The sequence below is a fragment of the Panthera tigris genome, chromosome B3, assembly GCF_018350195.1.
Source record: "Panthera tigris isolate Pti1 chromosome B3, P.tigris_Pti1_mat1.1, whole genome shotgun sequence".
NCBI classification, from domain to species: Eukaryota; Metazoa; Chordata; class Mammalia; order Carnivora; family Felidae; genus Panthera; species Panthera tigris.
The window spans coordinates 24,261,093-24,274,035 of record NC_056665.1 but is presented as its reverse complement, the minus strand read 5'-3'; the positions used below and the strand labels follow the sequence as shown (position 1 = coordinate 24,274,035).

The 12,943-nt window shown below is 35.2% G+C and overlaps 1 protein-coding gene across 12 annotated transcripts in view; it reads left to right on the top strand.

Annotated features, from left to right (window-relative positions):
- Positions 1 to 12,943, top strand: part of UBE3A (ubiquitin protein ligase E3A) — a 92,128-nt gene that overhangs the window by 43,553 nt on the left and 35,632 nt on the right. For 10 of the 12 annotated variants that reach the window (XM_042988289.1, XM_042988290.1, XM_042988287.1 and 7 more), the window contains one exon: positions 8,237 to 8,544. In XM_042988289.1, the coding sequence (XP_042844223.1) occupies positions 8,237 to 8,544 (308 nt within the window). The other 2 variants (XM_042988296.1, XM_042988297.1) reach the window with 2 other exon arrangements.

Genomic DNA, 12,943 nt, shown 5'->3' with positions numbered 1-12,943 from the left:
ATGATTTTGTAAGAGTAATTAAAATATTCAGAATGTAAAATAACCCATTAACCAGATCTTTATCACAAAATTTTGGGCATATTGCCTGGTCCATGGTAGACACAGAAGTATGTTATCAACCAAGGAATGAATTTCTGTCTTGATTATTTTCGAATTAGAAAGAAAAAAAAAATCAAAGACTATATTTCATGATTGTCACAGATAATTGATAGATACCCTATACTAATGCCAGCAAGTATTTTGTGTTTTTGTGTTTCTATCCTTTTAGGATCTTAATTAGAGGGAGGCAGATGGATATAGTTTGTTTTTTGTTCATTACAACTTCACCATAAAATGTGATACTTTTTTAAAAACCAGGTTAAAGGTAAATAAGTATTTTGTTCTACAATTTTACTTCATGTTTAATGTATAACACACACTCTGGGCATTGAGATTATAAAGCTCAATAAAGTAATACTTTGGGATTATTATTATGTTGAGTTTATCATAGTAAAATATGCTGATTTATATTTATATTTTTCCCCTGAAAATATATCTTATTCTATAGTTAATGAATTATTGGTAGGATATAGTGTAATAATGACTTCAGAATTGTACGTTCAGTCTTGAAATAATCTAACATTTCATGCAGTTCCATTGTAACAGACCCAACCTTAAAGCTAACAGCTATGTTACATATGTTTTATGTCATCCAATTTTCTAAGGTGTAATACTACCTTGGATATCATTGTTCACTCTTCCAAAATTTTTATGTTAAATATAACTTTAGGGAAGGGGATGGAGTGTTTACAAAGCCAACATCCCAAAAGGAACAGAGAGACATATTACTTTGAGAAATCAGTAAGCAAGTGTTTATTAGCTTTATAGATAGAGCATATAAGCCTTTTTATCTCTGGCGTCTCGATTCCTCACATCTTCATTTAACTTCATCTTCAGTTAAAGTCACTCTGCTTACATTGACTTTTGTATCTTTGCCTTTTTATCTTCTTTTATTATTTTATGCTCTATCATTAGCTTTTTTATTATATAAATATTTTTTTAGAGAGAGCGCATAAGTGGAGGGGAGGGGTGGGAGAATCTGAAGCAGGTTCCACGCTCAGTGTGGAGCCCATTGCTGGGCTCAATCTCATGAACCTGGGATTAGGACCTGAGCCGAAATCAAGAGTCAGATGCTTAACCATCTGAGCCACCCAGACGCCCCTGTCTACCATTAGTTTTTATGTTAACATGTCACAGTTACTATTTCTTTTATGTTCTACCGTTTTTAATTGATTCCAATCTTGTTTGCTCATTGTTCGTTAACACATCTTCCCTTTCTGACAGTAGCAGTTTTTGTGGTTTCATCTTTTTTGTTCCTGTATTCATTACTTATTTTTCAGCTACCTGTTTAACATCTTTTTTCAACTTTCATCTTCTTTATCGTTGACCGTCATTTCAGTGATTCTAACCCCAATGCTTTGCTATTGGTATAGGAATATTAAAAATACTTTCCTAATATTTGTCTCCTTGACAAGTAAACTAAGTTGCTATATGTATTCACGGTCATCTCATAACTTTTCTTTTTATCATTATTATTATTATAGGGGTTTTTGTTTGTTGAGTACTGGATTGATTCAAAACTAGCTTCAAAGTCAGAAAACATGATGACACATTGGTTTTTCTGTTTTGGCCACTGATGGCTAAAATCATTTCCTCTGCCAGTTGACCTCTCAGAAGTTATAGTATGTATGGTAACAGTATTTTCCCCGTGTTTTACTTTGGAAACTTGGAAACATGCAGCAAAGTTGAAAGTGTTCTGCAATGGACACAATATGCCTGCCATCTAGATTTTACTATTAATACTTACCTTGTATTATCACATATCCATCCTTCTGTCCATCATTCCATCTTTATTTTTTCATGCATTTCAAAGTTAATTGCTGACCTCAGTGCCCTTCTCCCCAAGGGTGAAACTAATTTTTAAAAGACTTCTGTCCAGTTTTCTAGAGTAACTCTGGCCCTCTATATGTAATTTATTCCATAGGACATTTATTTGTAGAACTGTCTCACTGAGCCATGGAAGTAAAATAAATAAATAGAAAGTGTTGTCTGATTGATTGATTGATTGATTTTTGAGAGAGAGAGACAGAGCACAAGTGGGGGAGGGGCAGAGAGAGAGAGAGAGAGAGCGAGCGCGGGAGGGAGGGAGACTCAGAATCTGAAACACATTCCAGGCTCAGAGCTGTCAGCACAGAGCCCGACACAGGGCTCAAACCCATGAACTGTGAGATCATGATGTGAGCCGAAGTTGGACTCTTCACCGACTGAGCCACCCAGGTGCCCCAATGTTGTCTATTTTAAATGCATATTTTCAGTTGTCTACTTTGAGAGCTTTCTCATCAGATCTCACTTGGCCCTCCTCCATTATTGACTCCATAACAAAAGTCCATGAAATGTGAAAAAAAATACAGAATATAGAAAATAAGTCATATTTTTAACTTTTTGAGAAGCCCCCATACTGTTTTCCAGAGTGGCTGTACCAGTTTGCATTCCCACCAGCAGTGCAAGAGGGTTCCCCTTTCTCCACATCCTCACCAACACCTGTTGTTTCTTGTGTTGTTGATTTTAGCCATTCTGACACATGTGAGGCAGTGCCACATTGTAGTTTTTGATTTGTATTTCCCTGATGATGAGTGATGTCGAACATCTTTTCCTGTGTCTGTGGGCCACCTGGATGTCTTCCTTGGGAAAATATCTATTCATGTCTTCTGTCCATTTTTAGATTGGATTATTGGGTTTTTGGATGTTTTATAAGTTCTTTATATATTTTGGATACTAACCTTTTATCAGATATGCGATTTGGAAATATCTTCTCCCATTCTGTAGGCTGCCTTTTAGTTTTGTTGGTTGTATCCTTCACCATGCAGAAGCTTTTATTTTGATGAAGCCCAAATAGTTTATTTTTGCTTTTGTTTCCCTTGCCTCAGGAGACAGACCTAGAAAGAAGTTGCTACGACCAGTGTCAAAGAGGTTACTGTGTGTTCTCCTATAGGATTTTTATAATTTCAATTGTACTACCAGGTATTGAACCAGAGAATGCAAAAACACTAATTCAAAGGGATACATGGCACCTTGATGTTTATAGCAGCATTATCTAAAAAGGAAAACTTATGGAAACAGCCCAGATATCTAACAACTGATGAATACATAAGGAAGATGTGGCGTATATACACAATGGAATATTACTCAGCCATAAAAAAGAATGAAATCTTGCCATTTGCAGCAACATTCATGGCGCTAGAGAGTATTATGCTAAGTGAAATAAGCTGGAGAAAGACAAAATACCATATAATTTCACTCATGTAGAATTTAAGAAACAAAACAAACATGGGGGGGGGCATTGCAAGAGAGGAAAACCAAGAAACAGACGCTTAATTATAGAGAACAAACTGATGGTTACAAGAGGGGAGGTGGGTAGAGGGGATTGGTGGTCGGGATTTACAAGTGCACTTGTGATGAGCACCAAGTGTTGTGTGGAAGTGTTGAATCCTTCTATTGTACACTTGAAATTAATACTGCACTGTATGTTAACTGGAATTTAAATAAAAACTTAAAAAAAAAAATAAGCCCTAGCCCGTATTGTAGTTTTGATTATGAATAGCAGATAGGGGTCACTAGAGGGGTCTGGTTAGGGAAGGATCTCTCTTCGTTTCTTTCCTTTTTGTTATCTCCTTTTCTTCCTTTTCTTTTTTTCTCTTCTCCTTCCATTTTCTCTCTTTCTCTCTCTTTTAATCATAGTTGGGGAAAAAAGTACATATTTTGCTGCATTGATTTGTTGAGGGGAAAGAGTGAGCCGACCATGTGATGATAAGGAAATGTCACTGGAGAGCAAGGAACACAGACTCTAAATTAAGAGTTGGGAAATTTTTTCTGTAAAGGGGCCAGGTGGTATTTATTTTAGGATTTACAAGCCATACAATCTCTTTTAAAACTACTCAACTCTGTTGTTGTAGTGCAAAACAGCCATAGACGATACATAAATTATTGAGCTTGGCTATGTTTTAATAAGACTTAATGGTGGTTTGTTTGTTTTTTATGGCAGGCTAGATTTGGCCCACAAGCTATGATTTGGTGACTCCTACTGTATAGGGATTAACCTTGTACAAGTTACTTATAAAAATGTCATTATTAGTGTACACATTGCCAACAAAGAAGTCTTTTTTAATGCTCTATTAGATGGGGATACAGAATTGGACAGATATAATTCAGGGTGTCATTGGTGTGAGGAAAGAAGAAAAATGTTTAAAATGGTTGATTCCACTGATAACCTGGAGGTTCTGGCATGGCCTCCTTTCAGTCCTGTTTCAGCTGTGTAGCTGCTATTTCTATGTCCCGGGCAGAGAAGCAGACTGAATAGAGAGGGCTACGTTCCCCTGTCTGGTATTAAATCTCCCCTTAGTGGTATTTAAAACCCAAGTTTTTGAGTGAAGCCTGGGTTCAAATCTCTTATCAGATGTGTGACTTGTGATGTAACTGCTCTGAGCATCAGCAGAATGAGTTTTTCTAGCCAATTCATAAGCTTATGAGGATCTTAGTCATAACAATAATAGCAGCTAACACATGGCACTTACTATATCCCAGGCAGGGTTCTAACTATGTATATTAACTCATTTAATTCTCTCACAGCCATGGTAATTGTATACCATCATTTTAATGATGAAGAAGCTGAGACACAGAAATGTTGTCAGTAAATCATTCAAGGCCACATAGTTAATAAGTGGCAGAGCCAACATGTGAACTTGGGCAGTCTGGCTTCATAGTGCAAGCTCTTAACTTCTAGGCTTTACTGCCTTCTAAGGTGAGAACATCTGTAGCATATAGGTTTTCAAGAAATTATAGATGTATTAACTTTACAGAATATTTTGGTATGTCTTCAAAAAACTTAGTGTACTTATGAGATAGCAGGTATGCATAAATATGAGATTCAGATTTTGATTTTTTCAGGTTTTTTGCTTTTTTCAATTACATATTATTCCTGGGATTTTTTCCCCCCATTAGAGTCATTAGTGCTACTATTCTTAAGACTTGTTTTGAAATGAATCCCTTTCTGTGAGGCAGTATAGTGGAAATGAGCCAGAAGACCCCTGACTCCTGTTTTTGTCCTGATTCTGCATTTTCCTTTGTGTGATCTTGGGTACATAATTTTACTCTTTTAATTGTCTTTTAGCTGTCAACTGAAGATAATCCTCAAAGTAATGGGATTCAAATGAGATAACCTACGCCAGAGTGCCTAGCAGTATGTCTAGTATGTTATCAGACACTCATCAAATACTAGTACCTTGTTCACCTACCTATTACATAGAATAACCTAAACCTTAGTACTGAAAGGAATCTTAAGATGGGAGAACTGAGGCCCAGAGAACTACTCATTCAAAACTGTATAGGTAATTAGAGGCAAAAGGAGCTGTCACTTAATGTAGGTCTTCTAATTTCTCAGTCTTGTCCTATTTTTACTGTTCACACTCCTTTATGCATTACATACAGAAGCATTATGTAATATGGCTGAGTTTTGGGGGGATTTTTCTTCGGACAAAACATGACACTCTTATTAAGAAAAATAATAAGAGTGTTTGGTATTTTGAATTTTGGTAATTAACTACTAAAAAAATCATAGGGACAATTTAATAAATCTTGAGGCTCTTTAAATCATGTATATGAAGTTATAAAGCTGTTAACACTTCCTCATTTGTATTTATTTTTAATATACAAGTAGCATGTTTATTATAGAAAAAATAAATTAGAAGCAAAGTATGGAAGAATTCAAAAAACCCATTCAGTCAACATCAGTTAGAGAAAATGACTTAACACTTTGAAATAAAAGTGGCCTCATCTTAAACTTAAAACTTTGTAACTGATTTTTGTCAATTAGTGATGAATGAAGAAGACTATTCCTTGCCAAATTCAGATCTTGGTAATTTCATTTATTCCATTATGTGAATTGTTGCAGTTCATTTAAGTAATCCCATATTATGTAAATGGGCATGTCATTTTTTCCAAATTTCACAGAAACAATGCATTTTTGCACAGTTTTCCAGTTAATTTCACTTGATTTCTGATTGTTCATTTTTAACTTTGTGTTCATAATTTTCCTCCAGAATAGAAATACATACATACCTATTTACATTTTCACTAGGGAAAGCTACTATATTTTGGGAGATGATGGTATAAATCTTCTTGAGGCTATATTTCTCTTTACATGTCACTTTAATATTTTGCATAGTGACATATCTGGCATAATCTTTAATTTTCAAAAGTTGGATTGTTTGTAGCTACATCTAAAATAACTAAGCGCTGCTGATGAAATTTTTAAGTCTGTGTTTTACGTTTGTCTTCTTTCTCTGTATGCATTAATTTGCATGGCACATTTAAAAAATAGATGCATCAAAATGAATGTTTTTGAGTTACAGTTGACCCTTGAACAACATAGGTTGGAACTGCATTCACTTACATGAGGGTTTTTTTAAACTCACATATTGATAAATCCACTAGAGTACTGTAAATGTATTCTTACGATTTTCTTAGTATTTTATTTTCTCTAGCTTACATTAATGTAAAAATATATAATACATGTAACATACAAAATATGTGTTAATCACTTCTTTATATTATTGGTAAGGCTTCTGGTCAATAGTAGGCTGTTTGTAGTTAAGTTATGAGAGCATCTAAAGTTACTTGCAGATTTTAACTCTGCAAAGTGTTAGCACCGCTAATGCCAACATTGTGCAAGAGTTAATTGTGCTAGTTTTCGTCACTTAGTTTAGAGACAAAGTCCTACTTTTGAGACAGAATTGGACTTAATTAGTATGTCCCTCATCTACTGTTCATTTGCCTTGTTCAGTTTCTCATGATGAGCAAGATGTATCTCACAATTAACAAAATGTGAACCCTACTGTCCTTTGCCATTTAGTCTTACATGTTAGTAAGGTAATTGTAGGAACATTTTGAGAGTTAGGTAATTTCTTTTTTTTATGGTTTTGATTACTTGTAGTTTTTATTCCCATGTATGTGAATTTGAGACCAAAAGGAATAGCTATGAATTCTGTTTCTTTGGATCTAGACTGCTTTCCTTAAATTATGGTAATCTCACATCATCAGACAGTACAAGCATAGATCTTAGAGTTGAATAAACCATAGAGATAGATATTGTAGTCCAGCTTCTTGCTTGATGGAATAATCTCTTCCTCAGTATCTTTGGAAGCTCTGCTGGAACAGCCAGTTAAGAACGTTAATCTACATACTTTAACTTCACAAGTAAATGAAACATAAAATTTTGCCCTACGGGAACTTAAAATATTCTAGGTTTCTGTGACATGGGATTAATGAGCAAGTTCAAGGACATGTTTTGGGTTCAGGATTGTATGCTCAGAATCATTTTCTTGCAGTATAACACAGTTTTGGCTATTTCATTTATAGGTTATTTTTAAATCCCTCATATGGTAGATAATTGGAGGAAAAAACTTTTTTGTTCCAGATAGAAGTTCTGTGTTAACTATTAATCAAGTATTTATAAATTATTAAAATAGTAATTATATAAAGGAAAGCTGGATTGATACTTTTAACTAGACTCTTATTTTCTTAATGTCAGTTGTTTAAAGTGATAAAATACAAAACTCTTGGCCATAAACCTTCTGATTTTCATCCGTTGTGCTAAACAGTTTAAGCATATATACCATCAAATAAACTCCCCCCACACACTTTTTTAAGCCAAAGAAAAGCATAATCTATTAAAACAATGATTTTGATAAATATGGCTGTTCTTTTTTTTTTTTTAATTTTTTTAATGTTTATTCATTTTTGAGAGACACAGAGACAGAGTGTGAATGGGGGAAGGGCAGAGAGAGAGAGGGAGACACAGAATCCGAAGCAGGCTCCAGGCTCTGAGCCGTCAGCACAGAACCCGACGTGGGGCTCGAACCCACGAACCTTGAGATCCTCACCTGAGCCAAAGTCAGATGCTTAACCGACTGAGCCACCCAGGTGTCCCTGTTGTTCTTTATCATAGTATCTTAGCATTTATCTAGTTAAAAGTTTTATTTGTATAAATAGTGGATCTCCATTTTCTAAACCTCATCTTAATTTGCCAGTTTTTTACTTCAGTGCTTGACTAACTTGCCTTGCCTTATGATCTGTTGAGCTTTTTACATGAGAGCTATACTAATCTTAATCACTGTGCTCATTGTTTGAATGTTTGCTACAGGAAGCGAGCAGCTGCAAAGCATCTAATAGAACGCTACTACCACCAGTTAACTGAGGGCTGTGGAAATGAGGCCTGCACGAATGAGTTTTGTGCTTCCTGTCCAACTTTTCTTCGTATGGATAACAATGCAGCAGCTATTAAAGCCCTCGAGCTTTATAAGATTAATGCAAAACTCTGTGATCCTCATCCCTCCAAGAAAGGAGCAAGCTCAGCTTACCTTGAAAACTCGAAAGGTGCCCCTAACAACTCCTGCTCTGACATAAAAATGAACAAGAAGGAAGGACAAGGAGCAAGAGATGATTTTAGAGGTAAGATGTTCTATTTTTGGGAACTTTTGACTGAAAAACCAGATTGGAGATTTAAATAATTTGTGAGATTCTTGTTTTGTCTAATTGTGTGACATTAAGACGTATTAGTATAGTGGTATTTATTTACCACTGTATATACTTATTTATTGTGGCAAAGGACAAACTAATAATTGAACTAATTATTTAACTGCATTTTATAGTTCTAATGGTCTCTAATGAGAAGCAGATTAAATTCCAAAAGTTTCTTTAATAGATTGATTGGAACTTTTGAACATTTTCCCTAAGTAGTAATCTCCTAAACTAGGCTACAGAATGTAATGAAGTTATCAAATAGCTGGACTGAATATCTGGAATGAATTGTGGAACCTGAGCACTATTAGGTGAAAGAAGCAGAAAGAAGTGGTGGCAGTCTTTTCCATTTCTGAGGGCACAGCAAAATTTTGTAGCCGTTACTTGAGAAATAATTCAGTTTTTCTTTCTAATATTCTTCCCATATCCTTCTCAGCTTCTTCTCGGGATTTGGTACACTCATGCTGCCAAGAATCATCACCTACTTATTAATGGCAGTCTTTACCCAAGCCTTTGTTTTCTAAATGATCCTGTATTTCAAAATTGTTTAAAGAAAAAAATTTTTTAACCTTCAAATCCAACCTTTCTTTTCCTCAGTGAAGATAATCATTGTTAGTAACAAAGTAGTTGAATTTCTAAATAACTGACAGTGTGCATAATACCTACCAGAGGTCTTTTAAAAAAGGAAGCTTTTTGTTTAAGACATGTGTAAGTTGGAGAACACCTCAAAAGTTTTCAGTAACATGATTTGAATGCAAGTTTAATCTTAATTGGTGATATGGAATTGTATTATATCTTTTATTCTGATTTCATAGTATAACTAGTTTCATAACTTTATACCACTTTATTGCTCCTAAATGCATGGCTCTGTTACATGAATTAGCTCACACAGTGTGAATAAGTAGGTGAATGTTGTCAGTGTGTACAATGTGGAAGTTGCATTGACTCCATTATCCCCATTTCCCCATTTAGAAAAAAAAAATTTTAATGTTTATTTTTGAGAGAGAGAGAGAGAGAGAGAGAGAGCAAGTGAGCCCAGGTCGGGGAGGAGCAGACAGAGAGGGAGACACAGAATCCAAAGCAGGCTCTAGGCCCTGAGCTGTCAGCACAGAGCCCAACATGGAGCTCGAATGCATGAACCACGAGATCATGACCTGAGCCCAAGTCGGACACTTAACTGACTGAGCCACCCAGACCCCCCCATGCCCATTTCCCCATTAAGTGTGCACCACAGAGTTGCAGTTACTAAATGTAAATGTGCTGGTGCAGTTGAATACAGCTAGCCATGGGGATTATGGTACAGGGCAGATGGACACATCTTTTTGGCTGTGTGCTTCATTGCAGGTGTTATTGAATGTTTATCCCCAATCTTTGTTTCCTGTTTTTGCTTGTCTATGTAATTTATCAGTTCCTTGTTCTTTCTCCCAATACGTTACTCTCTCTGCTGCTCCTCCCTTTTTTCTGCAGCTTTCTATATTTCCTACAATATTTTTTCTACGAGGAATTACAAATGCATTAACTACACTAGTACTTTTTATTGTTAATTATATTTGTTAGTTCTATACATATTTAGTAGTTTGCCCCAAACTCTGTTTTTGTATAAAAATTTTCTTAAGTATAAAATTTTACAGAATGTATTTTCAGGAACACACATGTATTTATTACAAAATATACTGGTATACCCTATGGGAATGTTCCTTCATTTAACATTTTCTTAGTAGAGCATCTCTTTTTAAACATTGTGAATGCTTATATCTCTAATTATAATTTTTTTAACTAATTTATGTCTGAAAAACTCAGTTCACTTTAAAAAATTTTAATTTTTAATTTTTTTAAATGTTTATTTTTTGAGAGAGAAAGAGTACAAGCAGGGGAGGGATAGAGAAAGGGAGACACAGAATCTGAAGCAAGCTCCAGGCTCTGAGCTGTCATCACAGAGCCCGATGAGGGGCTCGAACCCAGGGATCACGAGATCCTGACCTGAGCTGAAGAGTCAGACGCTTAACCAACTGAGCCACAGGTGCCCCCTCAGTTCAACATTTTAAACAAAACTCTGTGTAGGGAAATTGATACATTTTATATTATACATTATAAAGAATTAGGAGAATGTCTGATTCACTTGAAGATGTTCTGAACAGCCTGTCAACAAAAAGGGTGTGTGGGTCTAGAATGTTGCTGTCCCTTGAGATAGTTCATGTTACTGCATGCAAAACAACTCTTTGTTAATAAGTTTATGATTTGATGAATAGGAAGCAGAGTTTTTAGGTCCTAGCAAGGTAGTTATAATAGGTATTCTGTTTTGGTTACATTTTAGGAAATTAGATAGGGGTTTTGTTTTGTCTTGTAAGATGTTAAATTTTGTTTCCAATGGAAATAATGGGAAATAAGCTTCCAGTTAACAGTTTCATACTTTTCAGGAAGAGATTACTGATGTTAAGCAGAATTCCCCACTATCTGAAAATAGAGCATTCTTATGAAACCTTTCATGAGCCAAAATGGCATATAATAAGTGAAGAAGTGATTATCATTAGTTTCTATAGAAAAAATTTTGAGGTTCTCTTACCCAAAAAATAACCTCTCAGGCTTTTCTGATACCTTAGGTCACATCTTGCTAACAGATGAACAAAATCAATCAAGATAAACACAAATGCTCACAGACACAGTTCAAACCTATGGCAGCTGAGATGCTGAGTGTGGTTCCTGGAGAAGGAGCTTGCAGTGCCACTCTTAATGCTCAGAGTATATGCTGCCTCTATAATGGCTTGCTGTGATACAAATACAAACTCTTTTTTTTTGCTTTTTAACTTTCTTTGTATAAACAAAGTAGCCTAATGGAAACTTTCGAAAAGCACTCCTAGGTATCCTGGAACAAACCTGAGGATTAACTCTTAAAGAGTTAAAACCCATAAAGGAAACTATAGGTGTATTAGTATATCTACTACTAAAAATTAGGAGATTTTTGTTGTACTCACAGTGTGAGTTAATCATAGCTGCCCCTATTTATCAGGAAAATTAGCCATCAGAAGTTCACCAGTGGACTTCCACTTAGGTAATTGGCAGACCTGTGTCACATGCTATTCTCCAGATATAAATGAAGATTGGAATACTAAGTGTTTAGTTTTTACAGTTTCTGTTATGACAGCATGTTTAGAGAAGACCACAGTTTCAGAAGATCACCTTTTAGATACAGAATGATTAATCTAATTTGGAGTTAGAAATAATCTCAGTAGAAAATTTAAGTTGACGGGGCTCTGGGTGGCTCAGTCGGTTGGGCGTCCGACTTCGGCTCAGGTCATGATCTCACGGTCCGTGAGTTCGAGCCCCGCGTCGGGCTCTGTGCTGACAACTCAGAGCCTGGAGCCTGCTTCCGATTCTGTGTCTCCGTCCCTCTCTGGCCCTCTCCCATTCATGCTCTGTCTCTCTCTGTCTCAAAAATAAATAAACATTAAAAAAAAAAAAAATTAAAAAAAAAAAAAAAAGAAAATTTAAGTTGACATATTCATGTAAACTAAACTAGTATAACTCAGGACACAAAACTCTTGGGTGCACTATCCAGCATTGAATGACATCTTTATAATCAGTTGAGAATGACGTACACTAGTCAGTCATTAATAGTTTCATATCCTTTTAGTAATTGGTTAGCCTTACCTGTCTACCAACATTTGAGTATTTTAAATAATACCAGACATGTGATAGTCATTAGGGATCACAGAAACACATTTATACACACAGGTAACATGAAGCTTTCAAGCTTTTGAGTTATCTTTGCCCAGAGAGTTCATTCTTCCTTTAGCTATTACAACAGGTCATAGAGTTGATTTTTAAAGTAAAATTTATTTATCTAATGTTTAAAGGATATTTCCACCTCTTTTATTAATGAAGTTGTTTATAGGATCAGAATATTTTTATTTCCTTATTTTTATTTGTAATACAAGTCATTTGTATTCTTGTTTGACCTTTAAAAAACAATTTATTGTTATCCCCAGTTAACCTGATATTCATGCAAGTCATAAGTGAAAAAATAGTGTTGTCAAGGTAGATTTCTCAGCTTTGGTAAGGTGCAATTTTGTGATTATTTAGCCTATCTCAGATTAAAAGTGAGAAAATGAAGTGTGGGGTTTTTTTTGCTTTTGTTTTGATGGTAGATCATGAGAATTGAATACATTTATAGCTAAGCTAATTTTAATTTAAAAAATTTTTTTTTTCCTTTTTTAAATTGAAATTCATGGTAAGTACCAGGGAGTTCTATTATTCGATGTGTTGAATCTGCGAGTTGTCAATTGTCTAATATCCCCAAGCGTTGAGGTGGAGTTGAATGGAATGTTTTACA